Here is an 18,004-nt window from a genome sequence, read left to right as displayed (position 1 = left end):
TAGACAAGACACATTGGTAAAATTTTGGTGAGTTAATAAATAGTAAACTAAGTAATTATGAGAATAGAGATAACCAACCTAGCTATAAAATGTAAATTATTGTGAGAAATAATTTTGTGCAACCAAAACCGTGAAGCAATTAGCGCTGTCAAAGAAAAAATTAAACAAAAAGTGACAGGGTGCCGCACACTTCCGCGACACTCAATACTTTCTGTGACGACTTCGTCTTTCCCTACACGTGCTACGAAACGAACCCTCTCATGTTTAAAATAAACGGTAATTATTTTCAGAAATTATTATTTTTATATTAAAATATAAATTCCACCATCTCGCAAAATATGGCCTTTCTTGAATAAACTCTTCACGTCATAATTTTTATGACATATAGGGGGAAGTCCCGCAGTGCCGAACACCTAAGCTTAGAGGGCATTAAAAAAAATACGAATTGATTTCTATTAATTTATTTCACATTATTGGGTACACAACAATCGTAGACATGTAAATAAATTAACAGAATACAAATTCTTAGTGAAAATTATAGCTAATCATGGGCATTAATTTTTGGTTCATCATTCTGTGGCACCTAGTACCGAACATACCTAAAAATGGTCCTTATGACCTAACACTTTTAGTAAAGGTTACACCTGTCACAAATATACATGTCAGAGCACTCTGGAATATCAGCGCATGCCTCTTGAGCCCATTCTTTACACGAGTTGCACTGATTCTGGAACTTTGCTAAAAGAAGGCTGAGGTGAGAGACTTGTGTTTTTCTTGCAACCGACATTAATGGGCTTTCTGGTAAAATATCCACAACAGGCGCTTGTTCCAGTAAATTTTGAGGAATACTAGGGGCATGTCTATCAATCACTTCCTCAAAATCTGCACGTGAAGAACTGGATGGATAGGCTAGATTTTCATAACGTTCTTCCATTGGAATATTCGTAATTTCGCTTGGCAAATAATCCAAATCACTGAAAATATTTTCGTCAAAAATGCTGTTGCTATGTCATAATGTGCTACCTTTTTAAAAGCCTCTGAAACAAGTCCAGCAATATCGAATTCAGTAATTCTAGCCCCTGAATAAGCTCTTATCCACATCCCACATTGTTCATTATAGGCATTCTTAAAGGGTTTCATGAACGACCTGTCCAAAGGCTGGAGTTTTGAATGATGAACGACCTTTTTTCGCCCTCACCATTATTAATATATAAGATTATCTGAAACCATAAAATGAAATTTTTAACATCAATGAAAATAAAATAATTGCAGAAAAATAATTGTTCGGTCATAGGGGAAAATACACTGTTCGGTACTAGGGGCTCATAGAAAAAAATGAATATGAGAATTAACTCAAACGTACTTATTTAATATTAGTTTTAAGTACTAAAATTGCATTAATACTTACCAAAGACAACTTAAACTCTAATAGGAATGTCTCCACTCGTAAATCTTGTAAGAACCGGTATTTTCTTATGTACATGATACGTCACGTTCCCGCGCAAAATGAATGCATCTCTTCTCACGGCCGCTCTGAGCATAACTGACTGCTGCAGCGCCGCCCGCGGCTTATCTAGCTTTGTCTCTTGCTTTCTCACCACAAATGACCGCTTTCGTTTGCTTATTTTTAAAGGTACCGCATTCGTTCGGTACTACCTGCCGTTCGGCGCTAGGGGACTTCCCCCTATACTCAGGTATCCCGGTTGTGTCCTGGAGGGGTCCCGGAAGCCTGCGGGCTTCTCTTCATAGGAGTAGAAGGACGAGAAGGCTTAGTATTGTGTTCCGGTTTTACAAATCGTAATAATATTATATCTATGGTTGTGATATATCGTTCAATTTATATATCGATATATTTATATAAGTCATACATACATACTGAAAGACCACGTTCAGCTGTTTGGCTTAAAGATAGAATTGAGATTCAAATAGTGACCGGTTGCTAGCCCATCGCCTAAAAGAAGAATCCTAAGTATATAAGCTAATCCCTTAGTCGCCTTTTACCATGGAAAAGAGATGGAGTAGTCCTATTATTTTTTCAATTAGTGTCGGGAATCACACGGTCCTATATAGTCCTCCGCTCAAATTATGGCTTTTCAATAAGTATCGAAGTATGTAGGTATGGCTTCTTCAGTAGAATTAAATTATATATATGTATAGTTATAATGCAGAATCATTGCATTGCCTGATATAAAATTGGGGTTCTTCAGATTGGCCTACCTAGAACTGGAGGGCTTCTTACAGCCACTTCGTAACAATAAGTAAATTGTATTTGTATACGTCCGAAAATCACGGAGTTACTGAAACGTGGGATAAGTATCTAGGTATACAAAATGTCGACCCAATTTTTGAAGTATTTACATATAAGAATCAGACTCTGAACTAAGAGATGATAGGATAAAAAGTGGACGCTATTCTATTCAAAACTACTGACAATTCTACTGGTCTTTGGTCCATTTATTTTAATGTTTATCTTCGCTTATTAGTCAGCCCTAATTATGGAGGTGATCGAGTACAACGACTGGAAGTTGGACGGATTGCTGTTGCCACTGTAAATAGGATTTACATAGGGCTGTCAAATTTAGACGCCTACACATTTGCATCTAAACTCTGTAAACCTCTATCCATATCTAATAAAATGTCAAAGTGTGTGACTGTCTTATCAACGCACAGCCCCAATTGCTGGGTCTGGAGACTTGAAATTTGGCATATAAACTCGGACTCAAAAATATTTATTGATTAACTGTGTAGACACGTGGATGCATAGAAATACATTTAATTATAACAACAGTTTGCCCTATTAGGAATGCAATATTATTTTATTTATGAAAATAATACGGACTGTTGTGAAAACAATTAATTTTAAACAAAACATATTTGGTAGGTTTTATCTAACTATATTAATCAATGTTCAAGTAAATGGCTGTTTAAACATTTAAGAAAATGGCTTCTTTATCTCTAAGGATTCACTAGGAGAGATTTCCTGAAATTACCCAGGGAAAGTTAACGGCAGTTTTGAGGACGCGAGGTACATTTCTCAGATTACAGAACGCTCAAAGTCAAAATATACTTATGGTTACCTAGTTTTGTATACGAGATCAGCTACGTGAGTACAGTACTTTTTATGACCTTACCTTTATCAAACTGAAATCCATAAGTAATCAGCAATACATGTATGTATGAAATATCTTTATTGCATAGAACTTTACACAGTAACAAAATAATATAGTTTTATTTTAAAGAGAAGCAGCCCTACTCCATCCAGGTGGCAGATATCAAAGCATTGAATTTAACGCCCGACGAACACATTCGTTTTAAGCGCCATCCAGTATTACTTACGGTGAAGTCGAATGTTTTCTAAATAAATATTATTCTTTGTTCCACTTACATGAATTTATAGATACTACTAGATACCATTTATAACCTACATGCAGCTATATCTACAAACGAACAAGCTGGAATACTTTGGTTACTTACATGTAAAGAGGAGCCACAAGTACGGAGTTCTTCAAACCATCATGCAATGCAAAATTGAAGGAATGAGCAGCGATCTCAAGAGTGCAGGTGGCCTTGATGATCAGCAACTTTCATAAGAAGAGGACACCATAAGAGGAAGAACCTCTTGCGGGGTAGACAGAGCCATCACTCTTAAAAAGACTGAAAGGCCACGTTCAGCTGTATGGCTTTATGATAAAATTGAGATTCAAATAGTGACAGGTTGCTAGCTCGTCCCCTTTATGAGGAATCCCAAGTTTATAAGCCTATCCCTTAGTCGCCTTTTACGACATCCATGGCCACACTTGGAACTGAAGAATTAGTGTAAATATTCTGTTTGGACAGCCGTACAGCTCGCGAAGTTTTGTTTTCACATTTTTCTTACTGATGTTGAATTTATGTTCCATCATTTGCTTCCTGGCATATATAAAACTAGAAGACTCCCGCAACTTCGTTTGCGTGGAATCAATCTATGTATTATTATGGTTCTTCAACTACCTACATACCAAAGTTCATCGTAATCGGTTCAGTAGTATTTGCGTGAAAGAGCAACAAATATCCATACATAAATACCCACAAACTTCCGTATTTAGGTACGTGATTTATTATATACTAGCTTTACGCCCGCGGCTTCGCCCACGTGTAATTCGGTTATATATAGCGTTTTTTAATGATCTCGACAGGGCTTTTTCTTCCACAGGCTGAAATCTTGTTACAACTGGAATTAAATATAGCCTGTGTTACTCAGGGATGATGTAGCTTTCTAATGGTGAATGTTTGAAATCGATTCAGTAGTTTCGGAGTTTATCGATTACATGTGTAAACAAACAAACATATAAAAAAATAGATTGTTCCTCTTTATAATATTAGTATACATACAAATCTATATAGAAAAAGTAAAGCGAGACAAAATCATTGTCTCAAAAGAAAAAAAAAACAGGATTTATAGGACGAAGAGGCCTTACAGGATTTCCTTGTAAACAATATTTTTAGTTTTTTTATTATTTACCAGTATGAACAGGTTAGAGGGAGAGCTGACACAACTCGTGATAGTTAATAGAAAATAAAATTCGGGTGTTTTATTTATGCATACCGATTACGCCGAGATTTATGGACCGATTTACGTGATTCTTTTTTTGTTCGGTAGAGTATACTTTCAAGTTGGTCCCGTTGTTACCTAGTCAGGATCTGATGATGGTATTCCAGGGAAATCAAGGGCAAACCTCAAATTTACAGGCAATTACGTTTTTGACAATTTCATAGATCTGTTTAAGTATTTGCGTCTGATAGTCATCATCCCATGTGAATGAGCTGATGATGGAAGGTACAACTTCTCAACGGTTAGGAGTTGAAAGAAAATTCTTACGAAGTTATACGTACATGTGAGGCTATTAGGTTGACCTGATAATAAAAAGTAAATCTCATTAACGTTAAGAATTTAGGTGAAAATGGATGCGGACAAATTTCGTAGCTGTTTGTATGGGTAGTGTTAACACAAAATAGGGATTTAAAGGCGTGATGTTATTAATGTTATGCATGTATGTACATAATTATGTATGTTAAAGAGACGACTGAAAGTTGTCATACAAAGTCTTTTTTTTTAAGGATGGGAAATCATCAAATGACCTCTCCCGCTCTGGGTGGAACGGAAGGGAGTGTCAGACTTTTACTGACTAAAACCCACCTCGTTCCTTCAGTTGCCCTTTGCGTTCCGGGGCCACGGTATCTCGTTAGAACTTTCCCGCAGTCCCGGCTCAGTTTATCCCGTTTCCCCCCCTTGGGGGTTGAATTTCCAAAAATCCTTTCTTAGTGCTCCCCTACATATCCCAAGGAACCTACATTCCAAATTTCAGCTGTCTACGACCAGTAGTTTCGACTGTGCGTTGTCTGTCAGTCAGTCACTCAGTAACGGAAGAGTTTTATATATATAGATTACTAGCTTTACGCCCGCGGCTTCGCCCACGTGTAATTCGGTTATATATAGCGTTTTTTAATGATCTCGACAGGGCTTTTTCTTCCACAGGCTGAAATCTTGTTACAACTGGAATTAAATATAGCCTGTGTTACTCAGGGATGATGTAGCTTTCTAATGGTGAATGTTTGAAATCGATTCAGTAGTTTCGGAGTTTATCGATTACATGTGTAAACAAACAAACATATAAAAAAATAGATTGTTCCTCTTTATAATATTAGTATACATACAAATCTATATAGAAAAAGTAAAGCGAGACAAAATCATTGTCTCAAAAGAAAAAAAAAACAGGATTTATAGGACGAAGAGGCCTTACAGGATTTCCTTGTAAACAATATTTTTAGTTTTTTTATTATTTACCAGTATGAACAGGTTAGAGGGAGAGCTGACACAACTCGTGATAGTTAATAGAAAATAAAATTCGGGTGTTTTATTTATGCATACCGATTACGCCGAGATTTATGGACCGATTTACGTGATTCTTTTTTTGTTCGGTAGAGTATACTTTCAAGTTGGTCCCGTTGTTACCTAGTCAGGATCTGATGATGGTATTCCAGGGAAATCAAGGGCAAACCTCAAATTTACAGGCAATTACGTTTTTGACAATTTCATAGATCTGTTTAAGTATTTGCGTCTGATAGTCATCATCCCATGTGAATGAGCTGATGATGGAAGGTACAACTTCTCAACGGTTAGGAGTTGAAAGAAAATTCTTACGAAGTTATACGTACATGTGAGGCTATTAGGTTGACCTGATAATAAAAAGTAAATCTCATTAACGTTAAGAATTTAGGTGAAAATGGATGCGGACAAATTTCGTAGCTGTTTGTATGGGTAGTGTTAACACAAAATAGGGATTTAAAGGCGTGATGTTATTAATGTTATGCATGTATGTACATAATTATGTATGTTAAAGAGACGACTGAAAGTTGTCATACAAAGTCTTTTTTTTTAAGGATGGGAAATCATCAAATGACCTCTCCCGCTCTGGGTGGAACGGAAGGGAGTGTCAGACTTTTACTGACTAAAACCCACCTCGTTCCTTCAGTTGCCCTTTGCGTTCCGGGGCCACGGTATCTCGTTAGAACTTTCCCGCAGTCCCGGCTCAGTTTATCCCGTTTCCCCCCCTTGGGGGTTGAATTTCCAAAAATCCTTTCTTAGTGCTCCCCTACATATCCCAAGGAACCTACATTCCAAATTTCAGCTGTCTACGACCAGTAGTTTCGACTGTGCGTTGTCTGTCAGTCAGTCACTCAGTAACGGAAGAGTTTTATATATATAGATAATAAATCTATAATGCATGTTGCTACCGTCAATGTCAAATATTTAACTTCAATGTCACGCGCAGCGAATCCGAATTGTTAATTTTGTAGGTACTTAATCTGTCACTTTTTATCTTCGTATCGTTTCATTGAATTTATTTTGATCTTTGATAATTTTAAAGCTGAGGTTTTGTTTGTAATCCGTAAATATAAATTAACCGGCGTTATTATCATTTGGTGATAAAATCTCAATAGAATTGTTGCTTTCTTCATGCAGTAAAAGGTTGATAATATGCTACCAGGCATTGGCGTCTTCGGTACAGGCGCTATAGCTAAAGTCCTGGTCCCATTTCTTAGAGAAAAAGGGTTCTCAGTTGAAGCGATATGGGGAGTCACCCTGCAAGAAGCCGAAACAGCAGCCAAGGAGCTAGAGATCCCATTTTTTACCAACAAAATAGATGATGTTCTTCTAAAGAAAAATGTCAATCTTGTGTTTATAGTATGCGCCCCAAATTTGCATGCTCAAATATCTGTGAAGGCTCTGGGCATAGGAAAACATGTCGTTTGTGATAAGCCGGCTGGTCTTTGCCAGGCTGAAGCCCTGAAAATGGTTCGGGCAGCACAGTATTACCCTACTCTAATCTCTATAATAAATCATTCACTTAGATTCTTGCCAGCATTTAGTCACATGAGAAAGAGTATTCAAGAAGGATACCTGGGTGATCCAGAGGAATTGACTTTGATAGATGTGAGAGTACAAATGGGGCCTTTGTTAGGTGACAGTTACAACTGGTTATGTGATGACACAATGGGAGGAGGTTCTCTAACTTTAGTCGGGAGTCATGTAATTGATTTAGTTACCTTTCTCACAGGCCAAAAAGTTGTCAAAGTCCATGGTGTATTGAGGACTTTTGTGGATGAAACACCTAAAGTGTCAGGTATAAGAAAGATTACTGCACCAGATTTTTGTACATTTCAATTACAAATGGACAAGGGTTTATTGGTGACAACCACCGTAAACAACCATTTACCAGGCCCTTGTTTCAATCAAGAGATTTATGTTTGCAGCAAAAAAGGTTACTTGGTGGTGCGAGGAGGAGACTTGCATGGGAAACTGCACAAGATTAATACAAAAAATATTACTGAAGATGAAGGAAAGAGGCCTCATGATAAGGAAGAAGTGATTTATGTTGATGTTGAAGATTTAAGTTGTGCTTCTAGTGTAGTTCCAAAACCATATATAAAAGGTCTTTGTAAAATGATTAGCGCCTTGAAAGAGGCATTTTTGCCAGTCAAAGAACAAATGGATTGGGTGAAAGAGCCAGTGAGGGCTGCGGCAACATTTGAAGACGGGCAGAGAGTCCAGGCTACTATGGAGGCTCTACGGCAATCAAATGAAGATGGCTGTTGGACTACAGTACACCTGTTGACGGAGCCACCTGACCCAAACCCAGCTTTATCTGCTGCCGTGAGACGCACCGCCATATCATTGCAATAGTTTAGTTAATTAACCATTTAAAGAAATGCCATGAGTTGTGTACCTTAATTTTTTAAGTAATCCTGATTTAGACTGAATAATAAAATGAAAGTCAGTATTGTACTATTTGTATCTTGTAATGTAGTATTTTGTATTGTAATTTTTCAATGTTTTTAATAATTTATAATGCACAATCTCTGTTTATTATAATTATTATTATTTTATTGGTTTTGCACCTTGCTTTTGTGTTAATTTATTTTTCTTATTATAAATCAGCTTTTTTCATGATGTATAAAAAAAAATAACTAGTAACTAGGTATTTCTGAAGACTATAAAAAGCATACTTTGTGTAAAATTCTTGATGTGTCCTTTGTGCAACCAAAAGTATGATCCGAGAAATAGTTTAGGGTGTGCCTCAAAATGTGTTAAGAGGAATACCAACTTCAATATAAATCCTAAGTAACACAGGCTTTAATTAATTTTTTTTATTGATAATTGTACCTAATATATATTTTTTATAATACATCCCATAAATAAAAGGTGTCATTGATGTATTTTCAGAAAGTTATTAAGGGAATATAAGACTACCTACTTTGTTCAAGTCAATCATCATAATAATGTTTCAACTACCTACTATCAAAGTATCTTTCTATGCAAGTTCTTACTGATGACAAGGCAAGCCTGATAAGAGATAAGAATGTGACTAGTTGTTGTGTGATATAATTGGAGCACAACATTTATTACTAACACAGTACTTACCTACTAATTGAAATGCCTATAAAAGGTCCTTTCTGATGTAAAATTTTGTAATGGCGATCTACTTACCATCATCCAAGTGTCAGGCCAATTTAAAGGCCTCTGTACCTTCCAGTTAAGCTTTTCACAAACTGCTTGAGTTTTGTTCTCTTTCTCTTCTAGAGACCCCTTATGGAACAAATTTCAAAGTCCATAAATTAGCCTATATCTTTTCAAAGTTTGTAAATAGGCAAACACAAGGGGGAAGTTCGGACACTCATTGTGAATTTTATAATAGATTCAGAGCAAGCAGAATACTTAAGTATATATAATTGCTGACTGCATAGTACTATAACCCTACTTGCCAGTCATTACAAGAAATCTAAGTTCGGATATGAATACAAGTACCTGTGATTTTTAAATATAATTTAAATCACTACATACTTAATAGCCAATAAATAAATAATTGCAGTATGCATTCGGTTATTTCATTATCTTCAAAGTTTCTTATGATTTTAGAGGTTATGTCAATGTGGGTGAGTGATAGGTTAGTATGTTTCTCACCATGTTTATCAATAAGGGTATATACAAGTGATTTACTGGCGATATGATCTGAAATTACCACATCTTAAGTTTCGTATAGCTGTGCATCTAACCCAAGTATTAGTGTGGCAATAGGATAGGTAACTGGGAAAATAATACACAAATTTTAAATAACAATGTTATAATAAGAAATGCAACAGATAACGCGATGCCCCAGCATCCAATTATTACACAATCACATCATGTTCATTCACTACAACTTCTAGTAACTAAAATCAGAATCATCCAAGTTAAAACTATTCAGTAATGTTATGTTCAGTTGTCGATCTTGGCCAAAATGTCAGATTCTCTGAACAGATGGTATTCCTTCTCATCGTTGTCCAACGATACTTTGGTGCCGCCGTATTCTGGTAGAAGAACCTTGTCTCCAACTTTGACTAGAACTGGGATGAATTCGCCATTTTCTTTTCTGGATCCTGGTCCTACAGCAACTACTTCTCCATGCAATACCTTCGACTGTGCTTTCTCTGGAATGACGATGCCACCAGCAGTCTTGGTTACAGCTTCTGCTCTTTTGATCAAGACGCGATCCAAAAGGGGAATAAGTCTTTTCATAGCTCCAGACATTTCGATTACTTAGTTCTTCACAAAATAGATGTTCAATAAAAAACAGTTGAAGCTGGGTTTTCAGTCAGTTTATCGGTTTATCTAGAATATTCGGACTTCTTCGGACACCGGCGAATGAACTTTCGTTTCACGCACGTTTGATTGACTTGACTGACGTTTCTTTCATCAGAAATTCATTTTCATCGAATTTCCACCATGCGTTTACAGTGTTGCCATTGCTTAAAAATTTTCATTTATTTAAATAATACTTATAAAGAAATTATTATAAGTAGGTAATTTTATTAATTTAAGTGTTTTTCTCACATTTACTTATTAAATAAGTAAACACATATTTAATAAATAAATTATACAATACATTAAAAATGTATACACATGTGCGCCATCTATTGTCGAATAGTGAAGTACTTCACGAAGCATATATACTTAGTTTTTAATGTAAATAATATTCGATAGAGAGCACTACAGATGATGTAAACTTCTATCTCTCATCTCCGAAAGATGGCGATAAATTGCAATTTTCTATGCCTATTTGATTGATTGATTCATTTCATCACAACTTTTCATGCCTATATATAATATGTCAGTACTGGCATAGAAAAGGATTGACCACCATAGAAAAGGATTGGTGATGGTATAAAAAATAAATACCTCTGGCAGATTGATGTATCGAAAGTGGAAGGTAAATGTTTTTTTCAAGGTCCTATGATTTTGCTATGTGTGATTCTTAAGTTTTCTCTAAAGTTTTTTTTTGATTATTGTTTTCTAGGGCCTACGGGCTAATCATTGCAAACACAGAACAATCATTTACTGTACTTAAACCAACTCAAAACAACTATAGTATGTTAAATATATAAAGGACACCATGCAACTTTGATTTTAAATCTTAATTTAGAAAAAATAAAAGAAATAAGACACTAAATTATTTCCCAAAATATTTCTCGTACAATTCTTCAAACAACCGCATTCTTTCTTTGAGAGGCTCGCTTTTCATCTTTAGGTCTTGATCTATCACCAGGTACTTAACGTTGGAGTACTCAACCGGCTCCCAGTGCGTGGTGATGACTTCATTCACCTCCGTAGTTGGTTTTCTAAAACAAAAAAAAAAGAATTTTATTTTCTTATATTATGTCACGATTTAATCAAGTCTTTTAACCTTTACAGGATAGCCAGGGCCAACAGTAAAAAGGCTTGAAAAGGCTGCACCACGTGCCGTTCTTAATGATTGAATTAATATTCAAATATTGATATAAACCCATCGCCTTAAAGAAGATTCCCAAGTTTATTTTTCTTTCCCTTGATTAATTTTTACAATCTGCACGGGAAGAGAAGCAGCTGGCACACACTTTGTTTTTCTTCGCTACCAGACCAGCATGGAACCTTAAGTTAATTAATTCTTCAAAAATTGTGACCATTGTCATCAGAAGACCTACTATGAGCCGACCTTTTACAAAATTAACCTTACTCCAGGCAGTTCAATTGTAATTCAGACTTGGCGTTAACTGAACGTCTAACGTCCATAACGATATTTTCATTACGTTCTTTTTGACAGACACTGCACAGTTGCCTGCACGATGGTACCGATGTCAAAGAGCGGATGGATATGACGAACTAATTAAGCTATAACTACTTATACACTCTACCAGAACAGCCAGGGTGAGGTAAAGGTCGAAAAAACTACTTCCAAGCCTTTTAAGTTTGAAAAAGGCGTCAGGCAAGGTTGTATATTATCCCCTGTTCTATTTAATATCTACGGAGAGTATATCATCAGACGGACTCTGGAAAACTGGGAAGGTGGTGTCACGATCGGCGGCACCAGAATCACAAACCTCCGGTACGCTGATGACACAACCTTGTTGGCAGCTAACGAGGCCGAGATGATGAGCCTCCTTACTAAAATGCAAAAGATCAGCATGGACTTGGGCCTCAAAATCAACCACTCTAAAACCAAAGTCATGGTAGTTGACCGCGCCAACTCACTCCATCTGACTGGTGCTCTGGGTCTGGAAACGGTGGATAATTTCATCTACTTGGGTGCTAATATTAGTAACACAGGCTCATGTGAAAAAGAGATCAGGAGACGCATTGGCATGGCCAAAAATGCAATGTCTCAACTGGAAAGAATCTGGAAGGATCGCAACATATCTCGGAAGACGAAGATCTCGCTAGTGACCACTTTAGTATTTAGCATCTTTAGCTATGGCTCCGAAACATGGACTATAAAACAAGCAGATCGTAACCGCATTAATGCTTTCGAGATGTGGTGCTGGAGAAAGATGCTCCAGATTCCATGGACTGCATTTCGCACAAACAGGTCTATTCTTCGTGAACTCAACATCCAAACTAGGCTTTCCACCATCTGTTTACGAAGAATCCTGGAATTTTTTGGCCACATAGCCCGCAAAGATGGTGACAATTTGGAACAGCTGATGATCACCGGCAAGGTAGAGGGGAAACGATCAAGGGGACGTAGCCCACTTAGATGGACTGACCAAATACGTTCGACTCTGGATAAGGACCTACATGAGGCGCTCCACACCGCTAAGGACCGGGCAGGGTGGAGAGACGTAGTGCGCTCTAAACTGACTTGTCTCCGGGGAGTTCACGACCCTCAGTAATGAGGTTTACGACGCAAGAAGAAGACTTATACGTTTTCGATATCTTACCCATATTTGATGAAATTGGTAAAGAATGCGAGTAGCCTTTGACGAGTTACTTCATCGTCCCGCGACGGCTGAATGCCAGCAAGTTGCTCAGCGTACTTCACAATGTATCCCCAGTCGTCCCCATGATAAGTACCTTTATAAGTAGGGGTCTTTAGCAACTTAGTCATAGCCAAATTGCCTTCATAAGCAAATTCATATAAATATACAGATTTATTATATTTAGACATCAATTTAGCTGATAGATAAATTCCAGCAGAAAAGTCAAAATCTGAGAAAAAGTCTATAGCAAATGAATCGGGCTCGGAACTTGCGTTTAGTGACAAATAAACTGATTTAAATTTGGCGTTATATTCGGCGGCCGTGAGTTCGTTCATTGGAAAATATGTTTTCAAAAGATCCCCGAAATTCTTGTCAGTCACTATAGTTTTCAATGTTTTTGGAGCAACGCCTGCTATAACGGCACCCTCACGCGAGCAGAAGGAGGCCATATATGGCACATTAGCGAAGTCGCCTCGCTTGAGCAGTTCATATTCTGATTCTTCTAAAAACGCTTGCCATCCGTTTGGTTTCTCTATACACGGACAGAATCCGAACAGAAAACCATCAAGCTTCTCTTCGGTAGCAAATACTTCTTCTGCTGTAGTAATCAAATCTTCGATAGGCATTCCTTTTAAGTATTGTACCATCGCAGCATCGTCTGAAAAGTTTTTGCCCTTCAAATGAGAAATTTTACGACTCATTTTTTTCACTATATTATTTTGAGACCACGGTGACATTGATGAACCAGATTGAGCAATTGCTTTATGGAAAAGCCCTCTAGACATTGGTGAAACCATTTGATATTCCACCGATGCAGCCCCGGCGCTTATTCCATAAATAGTTACGTCATTGGGGTTACCACCAAATTTATTTATATTTTTTTTAACCCACTTGAGTGCAAGACATTGATCTTTTAATCCCATATTTCCTGATGCTTCTTTAAGGTCCAGACTCAAGAATCCTAGAACTCCAAGTCTATAATTTAAAGATACAACGACTATGCCCCTTTCTACGAAATTTCCGTGTAAATTGACCTGATCATGATCTGTTCCATTTCCTTGAGCGAAACCTCCTCCATGTATATATACCATAACCGGTCGTGGAGATGAAACCTTGGAAGGAAGTTCAGGAGTATACACGTTCAAATACAAGCAGTCCTCGTTCCCAGTTATTTTTCTCGAACCAGTGAAAGTATCCATTTGTATACAAGTGTTGCACGGTTTGGTAGCATCTCGTATTCCTTCCCATGACTATGGTGGTAAGGGGTCCTGAAAACAATGTGATTGTGAAGTTGTTTCTTTTTCTAAAGTAGCAAATGCAATAGACATGAAGAGGCGAAATGCTTACAGAAAATCTCAATTGGTCAATTGGGGGCTTTGCGTAAGGAATACCTCTGAACATGAACGTATTATCATCACATTGAATACCTTCCAATTTACCATTATCAATCTGGATAATTGGTCCCATTGCTGTATTTTGTATTATTATAACTCAAATCACAACACACATTGGCAAATGACTAACGCTAAAATAAACAAAACAACCATTTATAGGATACACCGATAACATCACATAGATAAAGTTTCATATCATCACGACAGGTTGATTTTAATAAGTATCCAGGGGCTAGCATAGAATTATTTAACGAATACCCACAAATGTCGTAAAAGATAAATAAGGGAGGAGGTCTTACTACTCAAATATGAAAAGGAAGACTTTAGTGATACGTGAATGGTACTAAGTACGATTTTTATTTTAGGTCAGAATGCCTTTTATCGGGGTTCCTCAAAAATTCCTCGTAAATAAACAAAAAGAAAATAAATTTATTTAATTAACAATTATGCATAATATATACTAATCATTGCTTAGTTAAATATTGGCTTTTGTTTAAATATTATAAAAAACAAAATTTTTTGGAAAAATTAAATCATCACCATGAGTAAATAAAAAAAAATTGGATTCATCATGACTCAATCGAATAGATGTTTTTTTATCAGCATGTTTGTTGTAAACCTTGATGATAAAAATCATGGTCTGCTGCTACCTTTATAAATGAGCACGAAGTGTGTATATTTATTTTAATGTTTTGTTGGTAGCTTGTGACGGCTATATCTTGGTAAAATGGGTCCAATCATAGAGATAAATCAAGGGAAATTAGAGGGAATCCAGGGTGACAACGAGTTTATATTCAGGGGTATCCCCTACGCTAAACCTCCGATTGGTCGATTGAGATTCTCAGTAAGTTGTTTACATTATACTTATAATGTAAGTAAATAAACAAGATATACTAGTAAGTTAAGTATCAATATTAAAAAAAGCAATCTTAGTGTCTATAAATAATATGTTTATTGACTTGATGCTAATGAAATAGCTTGGAATCGGTGCAACCTTTTAGTTTCTAAAAACATTGAGTTTTATTTATAGTTACGAAAAATTTATGTGAAATCAAAGTTTTACAAAGGCGTTGGGATGTGATAACCCCATCGCCCCCTGGGTCATCTTCCCGGTGCAATAAGACCTAAGCTAGCGAGCTACTGGGGAGTAGTTTACCCAAATTTGCAATAAACACTCTCTTATACGAGACTAGTCGCAGACTTAAACTTGTTTTATTAATACAATGAATCTTTTCAGGATCCTTTACCACCAGAACCATGGGTAGGAATAAGAGATGCCACCAAACCGTGCAACATTTGTTCGCAGTTGGGTATGTTGGCGACTGAAAAAAAGGTCACTGGAAATGAGGATTGTTTATATCTTAACATATGTACTCCTGAGCTTCCATCTGCAAGCTCGTCACCAAGACCTGTTTTAGTATTCATTCATGGAGGAGGGTTTATTTATGGCAATGGAACAGATTATGAGGAAATAAACCTTCATGGTAGTTTTATAGAAAGAGGCTTCGTTGTAGTAACCCTGAACTATAGACTTGGAGTGTTAGGATTCTTAAGTTTGGATCTGAAAGAAGCTCCAGGAAACATGGGGTTAAAAGATCAATGTCTTGCACTCAAGTGGGTTCAAAACAACATAAGTAGGTTTGGCGGTAACCCCAACGATGTGACCATTTACGGGATAAGTGCGGGAGCAGCCTCGGTGGAATATCAGGTGCTTTCACCAATGTCTCGAGGGCTTTTTCATAAAGCGATTGCGCAGTCCGGTTCATCAATTTCACCATGGGCACACACCAATATCGTGAAAAAAATGAGTCGTAAAATTACAGCATTAAAAGGGAAAAAAATATCGAACGATCTTGAGATGTTAAAGTTCCTTAGAGAAATGCCAATCGAAGATTTACTGAAAACTGTTGATAAACTAGTGATAGATGAGGAGACGCCTGGTGGTGTTTTCTTTGGGTTTTGTCCATGCATAGAGAAACCAAATGGTTGGCAGGCGTTCTTAGAGGAATCACAGTACGAACTACTCAAAAGAGGTGATTTTGCAAAAGTACCATACCTGACCTCCTTTTGCACTCGAGAGGGTATGATTGTTGCAAAATTAGGTCCACAAAATTTACAAAAGTTGGAGAATAATAAGAATTTTGGTGAATTTTTGAAAGCATATTTTCCAATGGATGACGTCACGGCTGCTAAATACGACGAAAGGTTCAAAAAAGTTTACTTATCACTAGACAGATTTTCGGAGCCTGATGAATTTGCTATTGAATTTTTCTCTGATTTTGACTTTTTTGCGGGAATTTATCAAGCTGCGAAGTTGATGTCTAAGCATAATCCGCGCGTGTATTTCTATGAGTTTGCATACGATGGCAATTTGGCTATGGTAAAGAAAGCCTTAGCCCTGGAAGGCTACAAAGGTACTTGTCACGGAGACGATTGGGGATACATCGTTAAGAGTACTGAGCAGTTTAAGGATATAAAATCCTCTAAAGCAGACATCATAGCTTCACAGAGACTGTTGTCGTTCTACACTAATTTTATTAAACACGGGTAAGATTTTTCTCTTGTTTAGAACATGAATGTATTGGCCTAGTCTTCCCTAAAAGGTGATCTACATACGTGTAAGTTTAAAATCGATAATTAATTTTATAATATTATCAATATTATGGCAATAGATAATGATGATGATAATGAGTTTATCTATCGATTTATTATATTTCATCATGATCACATCATGAATCACCTAGTGGCTTCTAATGATAAAAAAATGAGAAAAGCATTTATTCAGTCAAGGCACAAGATAAAGATAAAAACTGTAGGATTTTAAAACCAAAGCTACCCTGGATTGTTTTCCCGTCTGTGTTGGAGGTAGAATTTTATGTACGTATTTAGCTTCCACAGTATCTTATTGAAATTATTGTTTTATTACAGAAAACCGATTACTGCACTAGATGATGTTATAACCACGCACTGGGAACCGGTCACAGCGTCTAACATGAACTACCTTCTGCTAAACGAAGACATGAAGATGGAAAATCATCCGTATCCCGAAAGAATGGCACTCTTCGAAGAAATATACGAAAAGTATTACGGGAAATAATTATACGTACTTATATTTGTTCCTATTGTTTTCCTATGTCTAAGTTTATAGAAATAACTAATCTTTATAGACGTTCTATGTTGGTGAGATAAGAAAGAATTAATCCGTTACAGTTTCATTAACTCCTTGTAATTTATCGTAGTTTTTAATGATATGTATTTATAATATTCATATCATGTTTAACGTAATTTTTATCATATTTACGAGTATAATAATTTCATTCTTCAAGTCTCTTCGAGATTATTGTCTCGGAAACGTGATAAATCTACTGAACGCGCCGCTTTATTTTACTGTTCCTATCCCTTTTCATTCCGCACAATACGATAGTGACAGCATATGTGGTTTCTTCGGAGCTCGACAACACTCGACGGCTTACGAATGGAGCCATAGAACATTTCAATTCAAATTTGAAAATTAGTGATTGAAGAAAAAATATGGCCGCAAATTGACCGCTCCGCTCATATAATAAAAATAGAAAAAGTGCGCATCTTTGAAACAAGAAGAACCCTGGCCAGGGCCCAAGAAGCCAATATACGAGAAATTAAGGTACGTGTTGTGCACTCCCGCTTCCCGCTTCTTCCTTTCACAATATTCTCTTTACCAAAAATCCAGCGACCTACATAATTGTTTTCCGCTATTCCATTTTGTGGTCCATTACGAGCCGCATACTTAAAACCCGCTTCAAACCCGCTTCATGCGTATT

At 36.7% G+C, this 18,004-nt stretch overlaps 4 protein-coding genes and 1 long non-coding RNA gene across 7 annotated transcripts; 2 read left to right on the top strand and 3 right to left on the bottom strand.

The window, feature by feature from the left end:
• Positions 1 to 1,041: 1,041 nt before the first annotated feature.
• On the bottom strand, positions 1,042 to 1,906 carry LOC132902255 (uncharacterized). The gene is made up of 2 exons (XR_009657069.1): positions 1,409 to 1,906; positions 1,042 to 1,220 (listed from the first exon to the last, which is right to left on the bottom strand). It is a non-coding gene; the product is annotated as an uncharacterized LOC132902255 (long non-coding RNA).
• Positions 1,907 to 6,848: 4,942 nt separating this feature from the next.
• LOC106134948 (glucose-fructose oxidoreductase domain-containing protein 1) lies at positions 6,849 to 8,757 on the top strand. The gene has a single exon (XM_013335100.2). The coding sequence runs from the start codon at positions 7,019 to 7,021 to the stop codon at positions 8,222 to 8,224; it is 1,206 nt and encodes a 401-aa protein (XP_013190554.1). The 5' UTR covers positions 6,849 to 7,018; the 3' UTR covers positions 8,225 to 8,757.
• Positions 8,758 to 9,645: 888 nt separating this feature from the next.
• LOC106135021 (10 kDa heat shock protein, mitochondrial) lies at positions 9,646 to 10,345 on the bottom strand. The gene has a single exon (XM_013335181.2). The coding sequence runs from the start codon at positions 10,106 to 10,108 to the stop codon at positions 9,797 to 9,799; it is 312 nt and encodes a 103-aa protein (XP_013190635.1). The 5' UTR covers positions 10,109 to 10,345; the 3' UTR covers positions 9,646 to 9,796.
• A 543-nt stretch (positions 10,346 to 10,888) lies between these two features.
• LOC106135019 (esterase E4) lies at positions 10,889 to 14,325 on the bottom strand. 3 transcript variants are annotated; one of them, XM_013335178.2, is made up of 3 exons: positions 14,158 to 14,325; positions 12,772 to 14,078; positions 10,889 to 11,196 (listed from the first exon to the last, which is right to left on the bottom strand). In XM_013335178.2, exons 2-3 carry the CDS (start codon positions 14,007 to 14,009, stop codon positions 11,028 to 11,030), a joined length of 1,407 nt encoding a protein of 468 aa, XP_013190632.1. In that variant the 5' UTR covers positions 14,010 to 14,078; positions 14,158 to 14,325; the 3' UTR covers positions 10,889 to 11,027. The 3 variants fall into 3 exon arrangements, with proteins under 3 accessions (XP_013190632.1, XP_013190633.1, XP_013190634.1); XM_013335179.2 differs by having other exon boundaries at positions 14,238 to 14,325; XM_013335180.2 differs by having other exon boundaries at positions 14,250 to 14,325.
• Positions 14,326 to 14,881: 556 nt separating this feature from the next.
• Positions 14,882 to 17,322, top strand: LOC106135017 (esterase FE4-like). Its single transcript, XM_013335177.2, has 3 exons — positions 14,882 to 15,048; positions 15,442 to 16,751; positions 17,133 to 17,322. The coding sequence occupies exons 1-3, from the start codon at positions 14,932 to 14,934 to the stop codon at positions 17,299 to 17,301; spliced, it is 1,596 nt and encodes a 531-aa protein (XP_013190631.1). The 5' UTR covers positions 14,882 to 14,931; the 3' UTR covers positions 17,302 to 17,322.
• Positions 17,323 to 18,004: the final 682 nt, after the last annotated feature.

The sequence above is a fragment of the Amyelois transitella genome, chromosome 11 (assembly GCF_032362555.1).
Source record: "Amyelois transitella isolate CPQ chromosome 11, ilAmyTran1.1, whole genome shotgun sequence".
Classification (NCBI taxonomy): domain Eukaryota; kingdom Metazoa; phylum Arthropoda; class Insecta; order Lepidoptera; family Pyralidae; genus Amyelois; species Amyelois transitella.
The sequence above is the reverse complement of the archived record's forward strand: the minus strand, read 5'-3'. Positions and strand labels throughout refer to the sequence as shown.